This window comes from Hyalella azteca, unplaced genomic scaffold (genome assembly GCF_000764305.2).
Source record: "Hyalella azteca isolate HAZT.00-mixed unplaced genomic scaffold, Hazt_2.0.2 contig9209, whole genome shotgun sequence".
Classification (NCBI taxonomy): Eukaryota; Metazoa; Arthropoda; class Malacostraca; order Amphipoda; family Hyalellidae; genus Hyalella; species Hyalella azteca.
This window is the reverse complement of record NW_025939286.1, coordinates 7,950-34,144: the sequence shown is the minus strand read 5'-3', so window position 1 is coordinate 34,144 and position 26,195 is coordinate 7,950. Positions and strand designations below refer to the sequence as shown.

Genomic DNA, 26,195 nt, shown 5'->3' with positions numbered 1-26,195 from the left:
GGGTGACCTCTTAACTCCAACTAAATACACATACTGGTCGTAAAAACAAGCACATTATGGTCGTAAAAAACACATAACGGTTGTGAAAAAGCACAATAAGGTTGTAAAAATTAGTACATCATGGTCGTACAGAGAAGCCCATTATGGTCGTACAAACAGGCACATTATGGTCGTACCTGTGGTTTCTCATGAACATATTTGGCACAATCTCTGATGAGCGCGATAGCCTCCATACTGGTGTCGGGGAAGCCAGCATTGCAGGCAAATTCGCTGAGGCACTTCACTGAGTCTTGGAATGAATCGATTACAGTGATGAAATGCTTCTGATAGATTTGACCTGCAACACAAAACGCAAACACTTGTCACAAAAATTACGCCGAAGAATTATACTATTTATGTATAAAATAAAGATCAAGAAGAGAATGAGTACAATACGTACAGTACATGTCGTGGACATGCCTTACTCGTCTTAGAGTAAAGCATGTCAGCTTAGATAATTGATAGTAATCATGACTTGGAAACTTCTTCATTGAAAACCGCATGTATAATGATAGATCGCCATATAATGCAAATAAAAAAAGGGGCTTTATTTGGATTATAGGGTATGAATATTACATGAGAAGTATTAACACTAAAGTAAATAAAAGGAGGATTTAAGGGAATAAATGAAAAAATCGACATGATAATACTTACAAATAATCTCTTTGGTGGTGTCAAAGGCCATCTCGACGATATTTTCGTCATTATCGGACGCGGCGAGATGAAAGACACTAAAGATGTTCTTCCAGCCAGACTTGACGTTGCTGGCTTGCGAGTTGACCATCTGAGTGATGCAGCGCACTACCATGTCTTTGATCATCAGAGACCTGAATAAAGGATCAGTAAGATCATTAAAACGAACTCAAGGATACATAATGAAGAAACCATTAGTCAGTCGCTATCAGATCGCTCGATGATCTCAAAGATTTATCAGCAGAAGATGCGCAATGTAGACATGCGTGAAGCTTTCAATTAAATATTGTTAGTGGTGCTTACGAAATCTTTTTTCTAATAACATTCCCTTCAGTAGCTGAAACATTGCATATTAAACCTCTCCCTCAAACAGTCTCATCGATGAACATTTCAATCACAAAAACATTTCCTGCTATGATGTTGCGTTGTCCTCATAGCAACATCCACACAGGTCGTGTGGTGTAAGCTGGCACGCAGAATTTCTGAGTGACTTAGCAGCCGTGACAACGAAAACAAGCTCTCGTAATGAATGACGCTGAAAAATTTATTACGAGTTGACTTCGTTGAAAACACGTTTAATGAACATTATTTCAATGTAGCGTTCATCATGAAATAAGAGTGTCAGGATCTCACCGGTTTCGTTTCATGATGTGCTCGAAGGGTCTCAAAAACTCTTTCTGGAACCTGAAGTTGGAGAACTCTCCTTTCTCAATGAACTTCATTGCAAGCTGGCGTAAAGAATCCACCGCGAAGACGGCGATGTCTTCGTTAGGATTGCAGCCAACTTTGTTGAAGTGTCCACCCAGAACCTGAGGCAAGACAGAAGATATGTTATTTTTATAGGAGAAAATACATTGCCAAGATGAAAAAATGAAAAATTATTTTTTTTTATCAAATCACAATCATTAATAAAGATGTTTTCATTAAGCTATTGTTAGCAACAAATGAAGACGGGAATAGTACCGTTTAGGTTAAAATCGTTTTCTGACAGCAATCTATAAAATCGTTGACAAATTTACCTGGTTGAGAGTACATTAGAATTGTCCATCACACGATTCATCTATTTAATTAGAGTAAGCTTCAGTTTAACTGCAATTCATTGAAACCTTAAATCTTCAATATGATGAGTTACCGTAGTTCCTCTCTCACTCACCGTATTTTCAATCCATTGTATTTCTTTGTTGATTTAATGAAAAATATTTATATTTTCATTAATTCATTTTCAAAAATATTGATATTTTCATTTTTTTTCATTTTCAAACAATTTGAAAAATGCAAATGAGGACTAAGCACCTCCCATATCCTAGACCACTGCAGCCTGATCCTGCCCATGTTGTAGTAGCTGATCTCGACGATCTTCTGCAGGGAGAACATCCGCGGTGTGGCCGCCGACAACTCGTCCAATGAAACCTGCAATAAAAACATATTAAAAAAAATTAAACAGATTATTTTCTAGTATTTAAACTAATCTTTAAAGAGTACAGAGAATAAGTTTTATAAACAGGAACGAAAGCTATTCTTTAATGCTTTAAATTGGTGTCATATATCGGTATTCCAGAGTAACCCACGAAAATACTCGTTAGCTCATAAAAAAAAACAATAATTGACTACCAACAGAGAACTCAGTCATCAGTGGCAGAGACCTAATAACCTCCAGGACGAGTAAAGCCGACGCTATATTTAATTGAAAAATCCTATATTTGTGCATGGAATATAATTGTGTTGCGATGGTCTTGCTATTGTGCCAGGACCTGACAGAGGGCGGTGACGAAGTGCACGACAGCGTCGCCGTCGAGGCGCGTCGAGCCCGTGAATATTCTGTCGACGGCGACCACGACGCTCTGCGACGACGTCTCGCCCATGCTCTCCTTGATGTGCGCCAACTTCTTTTGTTCCCCGCTAACTGGTAAGTAGAAATTGAAAAATCGGTAAAAAATACTGGAAATTTAATTAAAAACAAAGGTTAGCGAATATTAGTAACAAATTTTGTAAAAAGGGTATCATTCGGTCAAGTACAACATCCATTAAGATAAGAATTGATATGATAAGTTGGTTAAGTTTTAAAGAGGTTATAGTGGTAACCGTGCAACACTTCTTTCCCTATTGAATGCTAGATAAATAATTAGCTAATCAATAAAGATAAAATTACGTGACGGTTGTAGGACATACTGACTGTAAGGACTACAAATCTCAAAACAGATCCGGCATGTCAGCGAGCCAGTGATGGTCGTGGCCTTAGTACCCTAGTCGTCATTACCAGGATGAGTAATTACAGTATCAACACCACCATAAGACTCACTGAATTCAGGAAATGAGTCCAGGAAATTAGAAGAGTCGTTGGTCATCTTGAGGCCGGCGTGTCTGATGTACTGGGGCTTGACGCCGGTGCCGATCAGCTGCGCCAGCTCCAGCTGACTGATGCATTTTAGGATCTCCAGCCACGACTTACCCAGGTAGTTCCCTGCATGAGCATACATTCAAATGAGGAACATGCAAGTGTAGATTGAAATTACATGCAATCGTGTAGTGAAATTAAGGACATGATAGCATGTACTATTAAAATAAGGAACTAAACTGCTGGTCATGTACGTACCTAAGTGTGTGTTTGAAACTGTGAATTTAAATACATGAATTGAGATTAGGACAGTAATGGCCTATATTAAAATTAGGAATCTAAAGAAAGAATGTCCATCATAGCGTGTTTTGAAATACTGAATATAATAGCATGTTTCGGAATCACGTAATAAAGCTCATTGGGACGATTATTGAAATTAGAAACATAACCGAGCATCGAAAACAGGTCCAGCGAATTGAGTCCTCCGAGGAGCAGTTTTTTTTTCAGATATTAGTTGCGGATGCATGAATGATATTCCGACGATTGTCTCTTAAATGAATAATGACACAAAAATCACGAAAATGGTCGTGTAAATTCTAACTTTTTATAATGAATTCAAATTGATCAGACCGCGTGCAAAAGATGGTAGAGAACTGCAAAACAATCTAAATCTGGCGTGCATAATGGAATTAATCTGGAATAAATTGATAAATAAGATTGGAATAAATTAATAAATAAGATTAGAATAAATTTAAATCTTATATAAATTTTTATTAAGTCAATAAATTCATTTCAAATTGATCTTGGATAAATAAATAAATTAGATAAGAAATAATATAAGGTAATTGAATTAATCGCGAATAAGTAAATAAATTAGAATGAATTTTGAATGAATTAACCATCAGTGTGGGCGACGGTGATGAGAGTCTTGATGCAGTCGACGTTTTTGGCCTTCATCTCCGTGAGCGGAGAGTTGGCTGTGAGCAGCGTGAACCTCGCCAGGCACTGCACGAACGCGTCGCGCTCCGTCTGTAACATCATCCATAATTCAATCAATTGATGCATAACGTTTAAAATTAATAGGTCAATCAAAACAAGCGGTTTCGAAAATAGTGACCTAATGAATATAGAAACCCAAAGGCGGTGATAAACCCAGTTATAACAAACTTGTTAGTTTTGCGTCATTTAGACTCTTGTGATGAATCTGGTTGTGATTTTGATATTTCTGCTAGATACAGCCGAGCTCTAATGTACGCACATACTGGGTGATGATACCTCCATTTGGAATACTCTGCTAGATAACGGCGAGCTCTAATGTACGCACTCATTGGGTGATGATACCTCCATATGGAAGACACAGGCAATCCTGATGGCACATCTGAGTCCGTCGAGACACAGCGCTGCCACCTCCGCGTCGTCCCCTTCCTGCAGCCCCACAGAGAACGCCGCAAGAAAGCACGCCCATGACAGCTGCTCAATCACAAGTCCCATGGGTAATCAATCACGAACAATGCAAGCGAGATAAATCTATGCATAAACTGGATCTCATAGGTTTGATTCTAAAACTATGCTAACACTAGTTCAAGTTTCATTCTCCACTGACTATTCCGTGAACACTAGTCCTTGTTTTATGGGTGGAAACCTATAGCTTGCCTCGTGCCACACTACCTTGAACATGGGCCTGACATGCTCGACATGAGTGGCAAGCGTGAAGGGCATATCAACTTGCCACACTACCTTGAACATGGGCCTGACATGCTCGACATGAGTAGCAAGCGTGAAGGGCATGTCAACATGCGATGCGGCCTCCATGAGGGACTTGGCGGTGTGCGAGATGCTCTCCATTTCCAAGTTGAACAAAGACTTGCGCTTCTTCTCGTTGGCCACGGCTGTGAAAACATGGTTAAAACTTGCGTCATTTGCACTAATTAGGTGAATGTCATGCTTGCAATAATGACATTGTGTAAATAAAGATAAATCATTTAAGATTGTTAAACACATAGTGAAATAATATTCATTTTCAAGGACGTTTTTATAGCCGGACTTTAATAAAGTAGCAGTCCCAATTTGAAGCTGCCTATCACCAGTAGCCGATCGAGTGATAAAAATTACTTATCAATTCTATACTTGTTAAGAACTATGAGATTTCAATCATTATTATGTAAATCAAATATTGTGAAAATTTATTGTGAAACAAATCCGTTTTGAATGCATTTTTTTCATCTGTTGTAAATTTGCGATAAAAGCAGAGCGAACAAAACAAATGATGGTCGTCAAAGAATGCTAAGTTACAGAATTACTTCGGAATGAAATGGATAATTCATAAAAATTAACAAAAAAAGAAAACAGGAACAAATTCACTTTTGAGCACAAAGCGATCTTGAATAGACTTTTGGAGCAATTAAGTGCCTAAGTGCCAATAGCGATATTAATCAGAGATATAAAATATTTCCTAGATATTTTCCAGAGAAAATATTATTGCGAGGTAATGTCTCACCCATCTTGCCGAGCTTGGTGGACGTGGTCTTCATTTTGATCTCATTGCCGGCGATCTCGTCATAGATCGCTGAGAGGTACTCAGGTGGCAGGTCTTTGCTGTCGTTGATTCCTCTGTTCATTTTGATGTATTGCTCCTTCGTCATCTTATGCTGCATAACATCAATTAATTATGATAATGCTTCCATGAAACTAATTACTTTCATGACTCTCTAGCAACAAGTTATTCAAACGAAAAAATACTTGGCGAAAAAAGAAATGCCGAAATGTATCAATTAATATATAGGTGTTGATAGGCATCTCAAAGTCCTGTATATACGATGAACAATAAAGTGAAAATGATAATGTGCTTATTAAGGTAGTATGTCTTTTTTCTAAACCTATAATCCTTATACAAAAGTGAAGAATGGGCTATTTGAAAGTACCAGCAAAATAATCCGACAGCAATGCAAAAATTTGATAATGCTGGAATGAGAACCTGACATGGCACTGATAATTTTCTTCACATTCTGTCCACACATTAACTCAAGACTTGCTGCTGAAACTTTGGGATAAGCCAGTCTGTCAATTTTATCCGCATGATGTCTAGTATAGGCGAATAACTTGGAAAGTTTGTTATACTCGAGATTGAGTTTTTAAAAAACGGTGCCTTGTCTCAGTTTGTGATCATTTAGACGTAGATGCGTAGTTTCCTTCTGAAATTACTTCCAGCACACATATTCGTGATTTTCGATATTAATTACATTGGTTTCACATAAGCCTGAAACCAAATTGTACAATGTACGGTCAATGTCACGATAACGAAATTTAAAGTCCAGGCATAACAATCAATGGGAACATGAAATTAGAGTCATGCACCTTGACTTGGTTGCTGTGGAGGTCCGTGGTGAGCATGATGATGGAGTAAGCAAGCACGTATGCAGTGTCGGCACTAGCGAACAGGCCAGGCTGGCTGTAGCACTCGCAGTACCGAGAGGCAAATTTCTCCATGAGTCTGTCAATTTTCTGCGCCTCGCCAGGCAGCCGGAACCCTTCCAGGAATAGCCGTAACGCTGGAACAAACTCCCGGTCGCCGAAGTCTATCAGGTCAACGTATGCGCTCATCACCTGGAGTAGAAATAAACACAATATTAAATATTTAAAAGATTAAATTCCAGAACACTTGCACTAATCGGTTATTAAAAGTAAGGTCTTGAAAAATTTATTTCAACAGCGGTTCTGGTTCCTAAAAATTCACTTAGACATCCATCATTACAAACAATTATTGCAACTTTTGAATTGTATAATCACAATTAATTATTAGATAAGGTAAAATATATTAAAGATTATATGAAAAAAATTCGTTCCTTCACTTATCCTCGTCGCTCATGTAATTAGATTTTTTGACGAACTTCTAACATGGAGGAAGAAAACAACGTTTGAGGAACGAAAACAACGTTTTTCTTTTCTAACAACTTGGACTCGAAGAAATCAATTTCTATGAACTGTACAGCAAATTTTGCTGGCTCAAGTCCGTTCATTAAACAAGCGACATAAATGCAGCGCAATATACACGTAGTTAGAATTCGACTCCTAAGATTAATCGACATAAAAATTATTTATTAGGATTACACGTCTCTGCTGAATGCTTGGGATCTTGTTCATACATTATTGCTTAAATGTACAGTTATACCGTAACTAAGGCACGTTTCTGTTAAATGGATCAGATTAAACCTTGTTTACACATTGTTCGGCGAAACCTAGCAGTACATGTATTTTGATTAACGTACTCCTTCATTGAACGGGTCGGTTAGTACATTAATTACAAATTATTTAGTGAACTGTATCTTTATTTACGTACTTCTCTGTTGAACGGGTTGGGCTTCACCTCGTTTAAACATTGTTTGGTGAACTGTATCTTTATTTACGTACTTCTCTGTTGAACGGGTTGGGTTTCACATCGTTTGAACATTATTGGTGAACTGCATATTTATTTGCGTACTTCTCTGTTGAACGGGTCGGATTTCACATCGTTTAAATATTGCTTGGTGAACTGTATCTTTATTTACATACTTCTCTGTTGAACGGGTTGGGTTTCACATTAATTAGGTATTATTTAGTGAACTGCATCTTTATTTACGTACTTCTCTGTTGAAAGGGTCGGGGTCGCCGAGGTAGTCGCCCACTTGCGTCTTGTCGAGGCGGTCATCCTCATGGAAGAAGCGCGCCACGTCCACGGCCGTCGTGCCCAGCAGTCCGTGGGATTGTAAGAACGACAGCCCGTGAGCCGGCTTGCGCTTGAACCTGACCAACAATTAAGCATTATAAGAACAGTATGCTTTGAACAGTGAACACACTTACTTATAGTGTAGTATATATCGCTTGGATGCACTCATCGAATTCGATACTACAGCGAATCGGGTGCGGGTGCAGCGTTATGAAGTTACTTTTGTTTTTGTATGTTGATTTTCGAACATCATTTATAGAATATGGAAGCAACCTTCCAGTTAATTTGATACTATAACAAACGATCGATGATGAACTAAGATCCCGATTTGACTAAATTAAACGCTTCAACTCGAATTTGTGGATGAAGCACTTTACCAAGACTCTTTAATGAGGTTAACGTTTGACTTTGCATTTGGAAAAATTTCTATAGGTATATAATCAAATAGAAAATAAAATCAACTACTTGTTATAATGTAATTCCTGGTAGTGGTACAGGGTTCAGGGTGGTGAGGCAGAGCATATTTAGATGAATTATAGACCATATTTGCCCCGAGGATGGAGGAAAGAGAACAGCGAGCGTCCCACTGGTGAGTGGGACGTTAAGTTTAATTCTTAAGCTTACAGTGGCCACGTGGATTGCATATGTTATCCATACGGACGAGAATTAACGGCAACGAAAACGCGACCAATTTGGTTGGTTTATAGCACGCGACCACTGCAGAGTCTCGTCAGAAAAAGCGTATGCATTTTCCAACTCGAAAATAGCATTTTATCATATCATTCCCGTTTCCAACGTGTCCCAAATAGTTTATGATATTATTAAAATAGTAACTTAAAACAGTGCATACATCAATATTCCCTGCTCCCAAAGCTCCTTCTTTTGTTTGAGGCTCTGGAACTGCTCTGGGTTGTCCACTCCAATTCCTGACGAAGGCGCCGTAGCAGCAGCAACATCAGTTGCAGGGGCGGCGCCCCCAGTGTTCAAGGAGCCGTGGGAGCCGTGCCGCGCCATGGGCAGTCGAGGGGACGCCCGTCCTCCACTCAGGGCCTCGTCGGCGCCTCCGTCAGAACCGACTTTTTCTTGGCCTGCAAATTAGAAATCAAACCAAAATTTATTCACAAATGACTTTCTGAAATAAATTTGAAATGTATTACTTTAATTTAAATCAGATTGAAAAGTTAGTTGCGAACAAGTTTTGTCAAGATAAAATGTTTTCATGGTTAAAAAAACGATCGCATTGAAAGAAAAAAAAATCGTGCCAATGCGCAACTCCCAGATAATAACAGATCGGCTTGAATATCTCTATTTTATATTAAAGTCAGTGAATTAACTTGATCCCAAAAAGTGGTGAAGGGCTCAAATAATAAACTCGCTTCAGCCGGCAAGTCAGCAGCAGCAATAGCCTCTCTCAGAGACGAATGGCGGTCAAATGAAAGATGGGGAGCAACAGAAATGTTGAAGAATTAGATGACGTATGCCACTTCACTGAGGTTGGAGAGGGTGTTGGGGTTGATGTATGCCACTCACTGAGGTTGGAGAGAGTGTTGGGGTTGATGTATGCCACTCACTGAGGTTGGAGAGGGTGTTGGGGTTGATGTAGAGGTCTTTGGACCACTCGACCATGCACTTGAGCGTTGACACAAGACACTCGAGGCCCTTGAGTCGCATGCTCTGCTCCTGGCCTGCAGCACTCGTGCCGTACTCCCCGGGCTGTCCTCCCTGCGCTATCTTGCTCAGGTCGTTGATCAAACTGTAAATGTGGTAAACTATTAATTCAGTCACTGCCAAAATAATGAATAACTAACCTCAAAAACAATTTTGCTCCTGGATCAGTGCGAAATAAACTTTTGAGTTGAATACAGAAAATTATCTCCGTGAAAAAAAGTAAAATGCAACTACATGAATAAAAATGAATTCCAATTCAAAAATATTTCCTGCTTCACAGAGAAATGAACTTGCTTTTATTTCTCGCAATCAATGACAGGAAGCTGCTTCGATTAACACTTCTTTGGTAATAATACAAGGACCAATTCATGGCGATCAAGGAAGCAATTTTTCAGCAATCTACACAAAAGCAGAGTGCAAAAAAAATTTTCGTCACACTCACGAAAAATTTGGTTCAGCAGTTCTACGTAATGGTATCAGGATACATTTTCACTATAAACTTCTACCGCTACAAAATAACAGTTATCAATTAATATTAAACACTGCTGTTATCAGTGATACTCAGTCAACCTCGGTTAGTCTAAGAACTGCAACATTTTTAAAAATAACAAAGTCTAGAATTACTCAATGGTCTTACTGACGGTAACTCCTGCACTAATCTGAGTGAAGTGCTGGAAGCCTGCTTAATGGCTAGCTAAAATAATTGAATTAAATAACATTAAATTGTCACATTGAGTGATGTGTAAGTCTAGACACCCAATGTGATCCATGTCACTTAATGATAAAGAAAGCAGCTCTTTTACTCTAAGGCTGATATATTTTTGCTAATATTAGGCACTATGCGCACCGCTCAAAGATGTTAGCAGCACTGAGATCGCAGTCGTAATTAACGTAAATGTCGACGACGCTCTGAGCATCTGCACAGATCCTCGTCAGGGCCTGAATCACCATCCACTTGTGCTGGAAGCTCGAGCTGCCCGCCTCCAGGATGTTCAGGAAAATCTCCTTGAAGAACACCTACAAGGAAGAGAGGCACAAAAATTAGGCGCACGAGAAGTCAAGCTGAATTAAATGGGCAAACTCACATGTTATGGAATTAGTTAGCAAATTTGTTGTGATACAAGACATAGTTGGGTAATTCAATTCTCGTGAAGTGGAAACTAGAAAAATGATCACAGCAAATGAGATACTTCCAAATTTCACACGTACAAAGATAAATAGCATTCTGATACTTGATGCACATGGAATAGCAATATAAAATAAAGAATTAAATCCGTGCGACAATTAATTAGACACGCAAGTGCGAAACTTAAGGTAAAATTAAAAAAATACTGGCTTAGCTTCACTAAAGCACGCTGGAGTTTATTTGTCAACTACACTCTTCCATTTTGGATGATAAGCATTCAAATTAGGTAGGTATCAAGAATAAAATGATTACGTTTCAAGTTTAGTTTGAACAAGATTGAGAAAGTACTACAGAAAGGAGAGACTTCGAGAAAAAGCAATGCAACATGCTTCAGGTCGAATAAGAACATCAAAACATGCCCTAATTAGCGATTAATTATAGATGTGCTCTATTAATTCTAGCATCAGTACCTCAATTTGCATCTTGAGGTGCGCCTTGAAGTTGGACAGGAGCGCCACAAAAAGGGCGAGGCTGAGATGGAAGACCTCAGGTATTGGGGACACGCCGTTCTTGCTGAGGGCAACACAGAGGTACTGCTTCACCGCCGTGCTGAAGGTGTCGTGGCTGCGGAACACGGGACCTGCGTTCTGGACGATCGACAGCAGCATCTCCAGCGACAGGATCTTCGAGCGCAGTTCGTGGGATCTGGTTGCGTGAAAATAAATGAGCTTCAAGACCGTATTTCGGGAAATGATCGTTCAACAAGGTTGTTTAAAATACAAGAAAAATTGCGTTTATTTTGTCTACCATGTGTTCATTTTGTCTACCTCAGAGCCTTGCTTCACACAACTCACTTTGGATCAGGAGCTTCAGGTAAAGGTTTCATGGAGAGTTTGCAAAGTGATCTGAAGACCAAGAAAGCATCTTTCTGCAACACATGACTCAGCTTTCCCTCATTTTCGACTGCATTTACAGCTGCTAAACTCTCCTGCAAAAATAAATCTGTTAAAAATGTTTAAAATCCTTTACATAACGGAAAACACGCCAGCTACACGTGACTCCTTTTGACACCGTAATCATCCATTATGGTATTCATTTCGACTCCTGCTGACACTGTAAACATTCATTACGTTGAGTCGTAACATTCACTTGTTATTTCACCTCTAGAGTACCTGAGAGGGTATCCGAGTGACGGTCGCAGAACTAGAAGGCGTCTCGACAGGCTTGGCTTCTCTGTCACCGACGTCAGGGCTTCTGGCAGCAGCGTTCTCAGCAGCTGCAGGTAATGCCCTTACGTCGTTGTCGGCACATGAGCGGGCGTCAGTGGCTGCCAAGAGAGAGCCATGTACATGAAACTAAAATCTCAGGAAAATTCCCCATTAAAATTGCTGAGACAAACAAGCAACTAAAACGAGCTTTTTCTAAAACTGAAGAAAACCGAGTGATTGTTTATGAACAGGTGATTGTTTATACCAAGCTTGGATGATAGATATACATGGAATATATGATTATATATAGTACCAAATATATTTAAACTTGATTTTCGTACAGTACACGTATGTTTTATTCACAGATTATTTCCGTAACTAACCAAAGGTTAGCATATTATTGAAGCCTCAACTTGATCATAAAAGACGGGAGTGGCTCAAATGAAGGAATAAAGATGTGATGTATGCATTGGTATGTCTCAAATAAACGCACATGTAAGTCAGCAGTCATATTACAAGCAATTTGTAGTAAGCCAGATCAATAAGGAATTTATTACCAGCGCAAACGTTCTCGAGAATCTCGCCCATCACCACAGCAGCGACGGCTTCAGGAGATTCGTCAGCGTCTGTGCTGATGTCAGGGCTTTGTGACGAGTCAGTGGGGGCAGCACCAGGAGGAGGTTCACTGCTCTTGAACATTTCTTCAGCCGGCACTGCCTTTACAAAACAGACATAATTTATGTTAGACGAACTTTAAATAGATGCGTGCGAACATGTGTATATATAGAGGGTTATAGTTATAATAACACATACATGGACCTCGTGTGAGATACAATTAAATACTTGATTGGCAGACGACTTTATTTTTATTTAGTTACTTTTTGTGACGAATGCCATAGTACGGTACAACTAAGAGATCAGTGGAGATTCTATAGCATCAGTGTAACAGAGCAATCTTTGGAGTATAGCAAGTAGGAAATATGAGAGCGCAGCACTAGTAGTGTACAGAGCAGCACTAGTACCGTACTGTGCAGCACTAGTACCGTACACAGGGCAGCACTAGTACCGTACTGTGCAGCACTAGTACCGTACACAGGGCAGCTCTAATAGTTACAGATGGCACTAATAGCACACTAACCACCTGATCGGCAGCATCGAGGAGCGCGATGTCGGTGACGCTGGCGCCGTCCCCTTCAGTCCTGGTGTCGGGGCAGCCCTCCCCGCCCTCGCCCTCCTCCCGTGCTGGCAACACGTCTACGCCGCCTTTGTTGTCCTCGTTAACATCAGGGCTGCTCTTCTGTGGCGCAGCCTTCATTTCAAGACACGAAGCTTGCTTTTCAGGACTGCTTTTGATCAAATTATTATCCGGGGATGAGCTTTCTTCTTCAGGTCTACTATTTTCCAGTTTACCTCTACTATTCAACAAGTCTGGAGATGCGCTAATTTCGTCAGGTGTGCTGACCGAGTGTCTTTTGATTTCAGGTTCGTGTTGTTGCTCATTTGCAGCTGACAGTTTGCTTTGCAAAGTGTCCTTAGCGGGGGACACTATTATGCTGCTGTCAACGGGACCTCCAAGTGGTCTTGTATCTGCACAAAGAAGTATGAAAATTTAGCAACTCTTCTTTGGATTTCAAACATTATGAATTCATAACAAGTTCCAGGTAAGGAAAATTCTTGACAACTATAAATTGAACAAGTTGGTAGAACGTAAACATCGAAATAAATTCAAGTGTGCAAGGATAAGTGTGTTACTTATCATCCAGTGTAAAAGCAAACTAAAGAAAACAATTTCATTTGGGGCCATTGAATCAGAATCATAATGAGGAGAATCAAGAAGACAACATGCCTAAATATTGTAGAAGTGGTCACCTTGGGGTAGGTTATTACACATGTCAGCAGTGCTGGGCTGTTCACTGGAGCATGCAGTCTTGGCACAGCAACTGGCATTGCTCTGCGTCTGCTCCCGAAATTCTTCACTTGCTTCTTCAGCCTGAAGAGCGAAGTACGAGTGGTTAATAAAACTTTCATGAACAGAATTTGGCTTCCAACATAAGCATTAGAATAACTTCAATGCTATTTCTTAGAAGAGGACTAATTTTAATATTAGCGATTTACAGTAATAATTTTCAAAAGTACAGTACACAATTTAAAGTTTAATACATTTGAACACCACTTCTATGGTTCCTATTTATAATCCATATCTTTAAACATTTGCCTGTGCAGATAAAACCCATTTGAGAAACAACACAATTGCATTCATGCTGGACATACAGCCTGAGCCTCCATCCTGGCAAAGATAATGTTGATCATCTGCGTGAGGGCGGCCTTGGCAGTGACTTGGTTGGTGAGGTCCCTTGATGCAAGGTGGATGCTGTAGCACGTGCGCACTGCTACCAAGACTGTCCCCGCGTGCACACTTACATACTGCGAGGTCAGCACTGTCAGCACCGCCTGAACAGTTAACACAATATAATGTGGATGAACGAACACACAACTGTCTTTTGCACATTATTTAGAAACTATGAGCATGCATCTGTAAATATACAGCCCGACTATCAATGCAGGACAATACTATACTAAAGGAGACTACATATACAGAATTTAGATACTATAAAAGCACAAAGAAGAAAGACAACAAGATATTTTTTAATGCAAGGATGGGTAAGCAAGTACAGAGTCCGCCATATTTATGGCAACGAATGTTTTTTGCTATTTCTCAATGAAACAAACAGGTGCATTGTTTTTTATTGGATAAGCTAGTAGCCCAGAATTACCTAAACAATTCTCAGGCATATTTATGCAATATGACCATCCTTATTTTTAGTGACGGCCTCCAATCTACGAGGGAAAGCTTCACAGGAGACACCGTGCATTTCTTGAGGGATCAAGTCCCATTCTCGTGTCAATTTAGACTTCAAACTATCCAAAGAATCATGAGGTGTTCTGCAGACCCTACTCTCTAAAATAGCCCACACAGAAAAGTCGAGAGGATTCAAATCAGGGCTTCTTGAGGGCCATTCATTTTTGCTAATGAATGCTGGGATGTGACCCTGAATCTAGTTTTGGGTCATGTTTGAGCCATGTGATGGGGCAGAGTCTTGTTGAAAATCCATGGTGAGCCGCTGAAGTGTTTACGGGCCCCAGGTAACAGCACAGCTTCTAAAATGTATCGCTGACTGTTCAATTTCAATCCTGAGGTGACAAAAACGAGTGGACCTCCCAGTGGCGATTACCGCGGCCCAAACCATCACGGACATGGGATTTTGACGTCGTGTTGCTGTTATGGTTGCCACAGATCCATCCCAACTCCAAACTCTGTCATTTTGACGGTTAACTCTTTGTTCAATGTCAAATTTTTTCTTGTCACTGAACACCAAGTTGGGCAGCATGCCATTCTCAATGAGATCCAGAATGTGCTGGCATCTTTCGAGCCACGACGGTCTGTTAGTTCATGCCTTGTTTGCATCTTTTAATGGGATGTTTTGAGGTCATCTTTGAGGACTCTACGCATTGATGTCTGACTGACTCCTGCTTCTGCAGCCAATTTTGCAGCTGAGTGAGAGTTTTTCCTCATCTTCTACCTCGTGCTTTTGACCAATTGTTTTGTTCAGAAATTTCGTTTCCTTCCTTGACAGGTCAATTGCACGTTTCACCAGTTTTCTTGAATTTTTTTACCACCTTCCACACAGTTTCACGATGAATTTGGAGCTTTTTTGCAATGACTGAATTATTACTCTTGCCTTTTTCATGAAGGGTTACAATTGCATTTCTATCTACTGCCACAAGTAATAGTAAATTTAGACACCTTAGACTTCTGCAATATAAAATAGATGAATTTAAAGATGATATTAAGCTTCATTTTAAAAGAAAAGTCTCCTAGAAACCAATTTATTTTATATAGCAAACATCCATTGTCATAAATATGGTGGACCCTGTATGTCATATATATATACCATAAAAATGTAATAGTAAAGAAACTCACAAGGTACTCGTGTAAAAGGAAAAAAATTTAATTCAGTGTTCAGTTTTCAAAACGTAGGATCTCTATGAAAAATAAAAAAAAAGTAAACATATACCAAAAAATAATATTACCTTGATAATTTGAATTTCTACATCCTTGTCAGTGTTGGGCCCTAGGAAGCAGTTGCATATAGTCTCTACTATGTGGTCAATGAGGCGTTTATTTGGATCGTTTTGGTCAGGACAATTCCCAGTCAAATGGCCGTAGGCTATGAGTTTCTGCAAGACAAAGTCATGAACTACTACAAAATTAATGGAAGAGAACAATATGACATTAACATATAATAAAAAGAAATACATAATTCATGACAATACAGTATTATGAGAAATCAATGTTTGATAGGAGCATTTTAATGTCATCTAGGATAAATCCTGTAAGAAATGACACAAATATGGAGTATAAAATAATTTTACAATTTTCTACACTAACTTATGTAACAATTATTAATCAAAGCCTTATAGTAATTTCATATAAAATAAATATAATGAATCAAGATCAAAGCAAGTCAACCATGTGATGTTGATACATTTTGACTGAAACAAGTTTTGAGTGTTTAATGAAATAGCAACAAAAAGCTAAGATATATGCACCTGGATGCAGTCTAGGGCAGTAACAACCATCCGGGGGCTTTTGGACTGACATGCCAGCTCAAATGGCAAGAAGTATTTCTCAACATCAAACGCAGGAGCATCAGAACGTGGAAGTGGGAGAGCTGAGCTACCAGCTCCTGAAATGGAAACATCACTCCCCAGGGCCTTCTTGACATCCTCTGCATGTTGAGAACATTCAAGTGTTACAGTTGTAGTTAGGAGTCACATATTGACTTGAAAATTATTAACTAAGATGCTATCAATTTTAAATGAACTTTCATCTCATAAATTTATATTCTAAATGAGTGAAAGAAAGTGATTTTTAACCTGGAATTTGTAAAAAGCGTACAATGGCCTGTAACTTACCTAGCTAATGTTCAAAGCCAACAATGGGCATGACTTACATGCATATACATTATGTTCAGAGCTGACAATGTACAGTAACTCACCTAATGTTTGTTCAACAGCTTTCACTAGCTGAGAATGATGGGATTTCCTTATTTCCCTCTCCGACTGTAGCTTCTCCAGAGCACGAACAACAAACATCCTCCCAGATGCAGGCGACCTCATAACATAATGGCAATTCTGTAAATTAATAAATACATATTAATCTAGATGCAATGTGAGAGCAGGTAGCTTTTCAATAATGATTCTTCAACCTGCTCAGAATTTAATCGATTGTTACAGCTGGATTGCTAATATCACATCCTCAATGCAAAATATTGTGGACTGCAGAGATGTGGACTCTCTTCCTCATGATCACATACCTGAATTCAAAGACTACCATCAAACAGGGTAATAAGGGATGCTTTTTCGCTTGTTTTTTGTTGATAACTTCTTACTATGAAACATTTCATAAAGTTTGGGCTCATTTTAAAGGTCTTTGCATGGGCTATTGAATTGACATTCCCCAAAAATTGTGAATACTGGTATTATTCATAAAGTGCCAGAAGCAAAAAAGTGTCCCAAATTACCCCTGGGAAGGGGGTAATATGGGACACTTGAAATAAAACTTAATTTAAAAACGTTTCAAGCATGCAGAGTGTACTCATTCATTATTAACAGTACCTACTCCAAAGTACCTACTAACAGCACCTACATCCATTACTAACAGTAAGGCATGGTGTCAAACCACAGATTTTTTAGAATCAGTTCATTTTTAATCTCCTCATCTACTTACAATTTTAAATCAATATATTAAGTATGAAAATGTTGGTATCCATGATACTTCACTAGTCTTCTCAAAAGATCTTATAGGACTCAAAAATGAACTAGAGAATCAGTCTAAAAAAAGTCTCTGCTTTGACACTATATGAGTCAGTATCTACTCCAAATGAAGAAGAGGACTCTTCATTTGTAGTTTTGTAGATGACGTAGATGTAGAATAAATGATATTTTCTGTGACTTGTACTTGTTTTTCCTTTTATTGATAATATTATCTTATCCATTTTTCATTAACAAAAACTATTTTTTCTATTCTGTACCTAACCTTATAACCCCCCCCCCCCCAATACAAAATAAAAAAAACTTCTGTGCCATTGACAACACTCTTTTTTACTGCAAGCTTCACATCAGCAGCCGTATAGCATTTCCTCCATTAGCTTACAGGACTGGGACTGTGCCGACTCTTCAAACTTGGGTTAATGCATTACTTAGAAATCTAGTCAACTACAACTGCAATACAACACAGATATACATTTCTGTGGGAAGCACATTCATGTTCAAACTATTCTAGGAGCTTGGTGCGTGGCACATTTTTTTACTAGCGCAGTGGTATTACCTACTTTAGATTAAGTGCATCCAATAAAAAGGGTGTTTTCCTTTTAATTATATATTTTTTGGGGTATAGATTATCTGAAATCTGTTTTGGGCAGTACCGATTTTTTATATACTTTCTATAGAAAACAATGGGGGACCCATGGGGAACCAGGGGTTTTGAGGGAGGGGGACACGCCCAAGGCTCTAATTTGTCAAAAAAAAAAAAAAAAAAAATTGGCAAACTTGGCGAAAAGTTGGAAAAAAATCGGAAAATATTTTTTGACTGGAAATGATCTATATTGATCTGGGAATGACTGTAAACCTATGTAAAACCCAAAAATCGCGCTAGGTTAGGTTAGGTTAGGTAATATATAAAAAATTGGATCACCTAATCTAAAGTAATACCAGCACAGTATTATAATGCATTTATTTACTGGCATAGTAATTTTCACTGTTCCCTTTACCACGTTTTACTGATCTCCCACAGAGTCCTCCACATTCTAGAAGTGGGCTACGGCCCTAAGATATGAGACAAGTGTTCAATCAGTGTTCTGTTAGAGTGACAGTGGTTTCCTAACGTTATAGTATTCGTTTTGCCTAGCTAGTGTTTGGGAGCGTGGCGAGTGTTATAGGCCCGCTGATAATAGCTGGCAAGGGTGGAAAGACCTGGCCCGTGTTAGCTGAAGCTGCCACACTCGTCGACGTCATTCTTACGTCACTGCTGCGCTGACTGACCAGTACTCCACTGTTTCCTTCTGATTGGCTAAACTCTTCCTACCATAAACTTGAGGTTTCATAGAAGGGGAAAACCTAGCTATTACGTGAAGGAAGTGGTTGACCTTATCGCCTCAGGGCTGCTACATTGCCTCAATTTCCTCAAGCCTGTCATCTGAATAAGACTCCTGCTGCCCAAGCGTGTTAAGTGCCTGTTTCTTTTTCGGACCTAACCTGGAATACAACGGGAGACGCTGTCACGACATCGCATGTGCCCCGATTTTTTCTTCTTTTGGGCGCAAACGACAACTTTGTAACCTGCCATTGTTATACCCAAGCTCGGCGCTTAGTTCTTCTCATATTTGTATAGATACGTGCAATTTATTCAACGTGTACCTGCTATTTTAATCTGATTGTGTAATGTGTAAATCTAGGTTTAGGCGAGGCTGTGATTAGAATTATACTTTGTTTTTTACATGTTTATGTATCTTTTTAGGCTTCTTATGGCTCTGTAAACAATAGGTTTCTATATAAACGTCTTCTTATTTCTATAGAAACGTCTTTATATTTTAGGAGTGGCAGATGATGTGTTTCTAGATTTTCTGATGATAGGATTATATACAATCGTCTTATTTTTATTGAAGCGTCTGTATATTTTAAATGTGACATACTAATAATTGCAGCTCAGATGAGCGCAATCACCCATTGCACTTAGTCTTACTACCTCTTTTCTAAGTGTCTCGTGTATGTTTAGCTAGGACGTGTACTGTTGTCTGTATTGCTGCTGTATTGGGAACTTGGGAAGTACTGAATCTTGTGTGAATTGAAGTGTGAATCAGAATATACTTGACTGGACTGTTGGAAGGATGGGAAAACAGACCAGGCAAACTAGCGCAAGAAAGCGGGATGGAGGTGGAGATGAGGTGCCAGTGGACCAGGTGGAGTGTTGTCGCTGCAAGAGTTGGTTTTCCAAGCAGCAACTTGGGATTGAAAGCTGGTCAAATGAAGATATTAGGATATCATACGTTATCTGTAGAGAGTGTATTGTAGCCTTAAGGGACGAAAATGGTCGACTGAAGAAAAGGAACGAAGAACTAGAAGAGATTGTTGCACGAGCTAGCAGGGCGAGGGCTGGAAATCTCTCCTGCCATGCTTGTAGAGCCAGTGGAAATACTGATGAGGGAGGGGTGGGAAAGGGCGAGGATAAAGCTGTAGAGACTGAAGTGAGTGTGTCCGAGTCGGTGCACGGCAGGACAAGCTCGCATGTTCATGGTGGGGATGGTGTGGATGAAAGAAGTGGGAGGATGAAATGTGACAGAACTAAGGTATGTCAGAAAAAGATAGTTAAACACCCAATTGTTATGGTGGGGGACAGTGGAATGTCGGCACTTGCGGGACAAATTAGCGTGAATGAAATAGGCAGTGAAATTGTATCCTTAGGAAGAGCAAACGTTTTCGACATACGGAAGCACTCAAAACTCAAAATTGAAAATTATAGTCGCGGGCTCTTTGTCTTACATGGTGGGGGAAATGGGCTTAAAGAATAGGTGTGGAAAAAACCGTCCAGGAAATTACTAGTTGCGTGAGGGAGGTGCATGAAAAAAATATGTCTGTGGCAGTAATCGGTATTTTGAGACGACCTAGAGAGGATAATACTTACGAGAGAATGAGAAGAGATGTAAATATGAAAGTGTTTAAGAATCTGATGGAATTCAAAATCGAATGCTTGAAAATGGGTGAAAGAAATGTCAGCTTTCTTGATCCTGACTGTATTACAGAGAACATGTTTGGAATGGACGGAATGCACCTCAATCCTGAGGGGACGGAGGTGCTTGGGCGAAAAGTGAAACGGTGGGTGCAAGAAAATTGTGTGGAAGTGGTACATACGGAATGACAGAAAAAGAGTGTGAATGTGACTAGACCAAACAATACGAAAATGGTGCAAGTGGGACTGATAAATATCAGAGGCTTGGGTCTTGGAAAATATGAAGATCTGTGTAAAGAGTTGGAAGCACATCAGATGGATATAGTAGGTGTAACTGAAACTCAAATGAGAGAGAATGGATGTCTGAGAAGCGGGAAGTATGAGATGTTCTATAAGGGAAGGAAAAAGCAACAAACAAAGGGTGGGGGAGTTGGAGTTATTGTACGTATGGAGGCCGGGTATGACGTGGAGGAAATAAGTGTTGGTGAAAGCGAGATGAGCGAGGATATACTTGCTGTAAAGGTCGAGTATGCAACAACTAAGAATGAAAGAATGCAAATGGTGATGATCGTATGTTATATGACTGTGGAGGGAGTAAGGTCTGAGCGTGAGAACAGGGAAAAGTATGCCTGTATAAAGAAAGTGCTTGATGAATACAGCCATGAGATGATAGTAGTTATGGGGGACATGAATGGACATGTTGGTGTACTAGGAGAGCCTGTGAACAAAAATGGGGAGCTTCTGAATGAGTTTGTGTTTGAANACGGACTGGGTGAGGAGCAGGAGAGGCGTACGACAAGGCTGTATCCTGTCTCCGCTTCTCTTCAACCTCTACACAGAAGAGATGGCCACGAGGGTGAGGAGAATGGATGTTGGTGTGCGTGTAGGCGGCGAAAGGTTAAGAATGCTTCTGTATGCTGATGACGCTGTGATTATGAGTGAAAATAGCGAGGAACTGCAAAGTATGCTGGACTGTGTGACTGAGTATGGGAGGGACTTTAATGTGCGATTCAGTGCGGAGAAGAGCCAAGTACTTGTTGTGAATGGATCGATTGAGGATATGAGCAGAGTGTGGATGTTGGGAGGGAATGAAATTGTTAGGACAAATGAGTATAAGTACTTAGGGATGTGTGTGGACCATGAAGGATGTCAGAGAACAATGGCTGTGAATTTAAGTAAGGCGAACCAATGGCTGGGTATACTTGGAAGTGCAGCAAGAGTGAGAGCGAGTAAGTATGAAGTATTGAGAGAAGTGTGGAAGAGTGTAGCAGTGCCTAGCATTATGTATGGACTGGATGTGATAGCATATAGTGATGGCGAGCTAGATAAATTGGAATTGGTACAAAATAGAGTGGCAAGATTGGCACTAGGAGCCCCCAGGTGGACTGCAGTAGAGGCCCTGAGAGGAGACATGGGTTGGAGTACCTTCAAGGAAAGAAGAATGAGAGCAGTTTTGAGGTATAAAGTGAGACTGGAGCGAATGGATGATGAACGTTGGGCTCGAAAGATGTATATGTGGAACATGAAGGTGAGCAAATAGGCACGCAGATGTCGGGCAGTGGTGCGTAAGTGTGGCATGCATGAAGCATGGGTGCGCCAAAGGCCCGCTGGGCCAAAGGACGAATGGGTGGTGACAGTACAGGGTGCGATTGGGATAGAGTGGGATGAAAAAGAGTCGAAAAGAGAAATAAATGAGCGAGTGAAAGACTATGGGCTGAAGGTATGGAAGCAAGGAATGGAGGGAAAGGACTCTCTAAGACTGTATCAGATGAAAGCGATGCCAAAATATGAATGTATGTATGATGGTAGTAGAGGTGGGGACCTTCTGTTTTGTGTTAGGGCAGGCGCGCTAGGTGTGAAAGGACGTACATACAGGTGGAATGAAAGGAGAGAAGATAAATGTTTTATGTGTGATGGGGATGAGAAGGAAACTGTAAAGCACTTGTTGATGGAATGTGGGGCGTATGAGAGAGAGCGTCAGTCTATGATTTAAGTGATTCTGAATGAGAGAGGTGAGACTAATGAGGTGGGGCATGAGAGAACAAGCGAAGAGTGGATGGCGATAATTACGGGTCTGTCTGAGGGAGCAACTGCAGTCTGCAGCTATGTTTGAGAGTGTGAAGAGATATTTGGAAAACGTGTGGAGGATGAGGGAGAGGAGGAGGATGATAAGAGTGGAGTCTTGAGGAATGGAGGGTTGAGAGAGGGGAGGGTGGGAAGACGAGTGAACGTGCCGAATTGTTTCAGTACGTGGTTTTAATTTTTTGCGATTGTCAAATTTTTATATTTTTTCTTAGGACAGCTGTGAATATGGTATATTTTTTCTTAGGACAGCTGTGAATATGGTATATTTGAACTTTTTTGTTAACATAAGAGTGTGAACTTTTAATTTTTTTTTATGCTAGTAAAAGTTTTTTAGGCAGCGTGTATGACCGATTTAAAGGTCATGACCGTAGGTCACCACGCACCCCAATTCCAATTCCAATGATAATACTGATGTGCAGGATTGTAAGTTTCCTACTTGCTACTTGTTTCTGAAATCTTGTGGCTCCGCTCAATCAACAATCATGACAAATTTTTAATACCTACATTTGGAATCTTGTGGCCTGATCATGCACTTTTGTTAACATTCTTAACAATTAAATAGAAGGTGATTCATCTGGGTGTCATCTCGCAGTTCCGGAAATTATGGGAAAGCTTTAGTCACGGCCCTAAATAAATAGATGTTTTCCACTCTTGCTGGCGTAGTTTGACAATGATGGCATGATTGGCAATGGCATCCATGATACTTCAATGGTCTACTTTTAGGACTCAAAATGAACTTGAGAAAGAGCCTAAAAAGTCTCTGCTCTGACACTATGAGTCTATGATTAGTAGAGTAGATAGAATTTTTAATTTTACACACAGACATACCTAACACAAACAGGCTAATACTAACTGAAACACTTGATTTAGACTTTAGTTAGTTAACACGGTAATCTATTTACTTACAGGTTACAGCAGTACAAATAAGCTTTGTGAACTTTGCCATCACAGTCGTTTCATCATGTTCCGTAATAGCGTTCGCGTCAACTACCAACTAACTTTCATCTTAGCGTTAAATTTATTAATTTATACTGTTTACAAATTCAGTTGACAAGACTATGACGTCAAGTGTCAACACTACATTGACAAGAGTTTACTCCAAGATACGCAGAATTTCTGGTAATACTCTTTCAATATTAGATTGAAACAGAGGTAAACGATTTGTATGAGGAGTTTACATTAGTTTTGGGGAACTTACTTGTAATTAAAAAAGTAAAGATAAAATTGTTGATGACGTGTTCGGCTAAAACAGCTGATCTCTATTGTTGTATACTCAGCGACATCTTGCGCCCAATACTATCACTAAGTATATGCAGGATTCTGTTGTAACTTTTGGACGAAGCCAGAAAGTATGTTTCTAAATTCAAGTTGCACGATTTAGTTTTCACCTAAAAATTGCTCTGACAAAAAATACGAAGGCAAATTTCACCAGCAATCGTAGAATGATACGAGTCATTTTTCCTTAAAGATCAATGTGATTTTAATTTGGGAATGTCGTCATCGTGATAGTGAAAAAGTCGCATTATAGTTACTTCGTTTTACAATAGGCAATGAAAAAATCGCACGGACACACTCTCCCTGCTCACTCTATTAGAGTATACAGAAAACACTTGCACTCATACATTACTTGATATTTGCAAGGTATCAGAAAATTTGGACTTTAGTGAAAAAAACTAGTAAAGTTGTGGAATTACAAAAGAAGCGATATGCCAATATATAATATATTTCCAAGTATTTCTTACCGTGCGAAACTTAAGGGTAGTTTGCAAGATTTTTTTGCCCTGTTATTAATTGCATGGCACTAATTTTTGTGTTGCAACGAAGATCCGCGAAAAAATTTTCTGCTGTGAAATTTATTGTAAACTTGTACGTGGTAGAAGTGTTTGTCGTTGTTAAAGTATATGAAAAACCCTCACTTGACTAGTAACAACCTCAGTTTGTAACAAACTTCCAAGCAATCATCACCATAACTATTGCTAAAGGTCCTAATCTCTTACATATTTTGGTGTAGGAGTTTTTGAGTTGGCTTCTTTAGAGCTTGGCACTGAAAATATATACATTAAATTTAATGTATTTCGTGAATAAATACAATATATAACCATTATTCACAATACCCATCGTGTCGGGGTATTACCTGGAGGTTAAAATTTATAAATTAATTATTAAATCATGTGGTTATACACATGTGGGAACGAATATTTTTACTTAAAAATGATTTCTTCATTTGTATACATCTGATTCATTTTAAAAACTGAACAATCTAATTTTCCTCCAGTTTTCACTAAAGGATTTAGAGAAGTTCTGTGTTTTCTGCATGTGAGGAAAGGCATAATGGAATTGAACTACGTACATTATTTAAAATTATCAACGCAATTTGGGTTGGCAGATCTGAAATGCCAGGATAGAAGCCAACGCGTTTCGGTATGAGGGAAATCCTAAATAAGTGCATTCTATAGAGGTAAAATCCCAGCTATTTTGCTAGCCTTGTCATTATGAAAGTTTGAGATTTTTTTCCTTTGCTTTTCAGAAGCTGGATATATAAATATATGGAGATATTTGTGAGCGCGCCCATAATACCTATTATGCGCATTGTTTTCCAAGTCGGAAATCCAACTTTTAGTGATGGTGGCGCCATCGCAAATAGTCAGTAGACTTTAAAAGTTTATGCTTAATTCAATTATAAAATTACTAAAGTTAGTATTGAAGAAAGAGTGATAGAAAATAAATTTTAATAGAAATAGTATTATGCAACAATAAACTGATGTTCTTTGTTAAATGACGTACATGATAATCGTATTTAGGTCCTTAGAATGCTTGTAAATCGGATCCCATTTCAGTACTATCAGTTTCGGTGCAGAAAGGCACGACATGTGAGCATCTTATGTAAGATGCATCAGTCCTGAAACTGAGTTTATTTCCCCGTGTTCTTATGGTGATTTGTTGTGATTTTTGCTGGCAGAGGAGTCTCCATCGCCTGGGCAACAGCTGGGACACGCTGGGGCAGGCTGGGATGGCGTGTCATCTCGACACATTTGCTGCAAACGAGCGAAAGATGAGGCTTGCGCCTGGGACTGGAGACCGCCGCACAAGGGGGGCTGTTGGAGCTTAGCTTACTTCAAACGCGCATTCGTTTCTACAGCGCACCGGTATATGATTTATATTCATCATTTACGAAGCACACGGTAGGTGGTATCGGCCATACACTAAAGCTGTTGTATTCAAACAGAAAGGCTGCGTCTAACGGTATTTTTACAGCAATTTACGACCTTTTTGTGGAACTTCCATATCCAATTTACCTTATGCACGACAGTAATATTTTTACTGTCATTTCACGGAGGTTGACAAATTGACGCTCCAGAAGGAACGTCCACCAAAACAATCGACTACCACAACAAACTGCATTTAAGCGGACAAAATTACTCAAAATTCGCAAATTTTCATTGAAGCTACGACAAAATTGAAGAAAAACTAGTCTGCTGGAGATGAGAACAACTCGAAACATACATCACATAATAGGGTTAGAATTACATACAATTCATCCGCAGCAGACA

General features: G+C 39.5%; 1 protein-coding gene across 6 annotated transcripts in view; it reads right to left on the bottom strand.

The window, feature by feature from the left end:
* The window catches only part of LOC108680653 (brefeldin A-inhibited guanine nucleotide-exchange protein 1), a 34,252-nt gene extending 10,320 nt beyond the window's left edge, over positions 1 to 23,932 (bottom strand). For 3 of the 6 annotated variants that reach the window (XM_047881947.1, XM_018169533.2, XM_047881950.1), the window contains exons 1-26: positions 23,843 to 23,932; positions 16,832 to 16,967; positions 16,383 to 16,561; positions 15,864 to 16,010; positions 14,043 to 14,222; positions 13,641 to 13,761; positions 12,910 to 13,358; positions 12,329 to 12,488; positions 11,736 to 11,890; positions 11,418 to 11,551; positions 11,034 to 11,268; positions 10,285 to 10,454; positions 9,341 to 9,522; positions 8,620 to 8,857; positions 7,687 to 7,846; positions 6,422 to 6,670; positions 5,565 to 5,715; positions 4,805 to 4,956; positions 4,409 to 4,537; positions 3,967 to 4,096; positions 3,032 to 3,193; positions 2,484 to 2,635; positions 2,026 to 2,142; positions 1,366 to 1,541; positions 694 to 866; positions 177 to 337 (exon numbers count right to left, since the gene is read on the bottom strand). In XM_047881947.1, coding sequence (XP_047737903.1) covers positions 177 to 337; positions 694 to 866; positions 1,366 to 1,541; positions 2,026 to 2,142; positions 2,484 to 2,635; positions 3,032 to 3,193; positions 3,967 to 4,096; positions 4,409 to 4,537; positions 4,805 to 4,956; positions 5,565 to 5,715; positions 6,422 to 6,670; positions 7,687 to 7,846; positions 8,620 to 8,857; positions 9,341 to 9,522; positions 10,285 to 10,454; positions 11,034 to 11,268; positions 11,418 to 11,551; positions 11,736 to 11,890; positions 12,329 to 12,488; positions 12,910 to 13,358; positions 13,641 to 13,761; positions 14,043 to 14,222; positions 15,864 to 16,010; positions 16,383 to 16,561; positions 16,832 to 16,952 — 4,383 coding nt within the window. In that variant the 5' untranslated portion in view covers positions 16,953 to 16,967; positions 23,843 to 23,932. The other 3 variants (XM_047881948.1, XM_047881949.1, XM_018169532.2) reach the window with 3 other exon arrangements.
* Between the last annotated feature and the right edge of the window lie 2,263 nt (positions 23,933 to 26,195).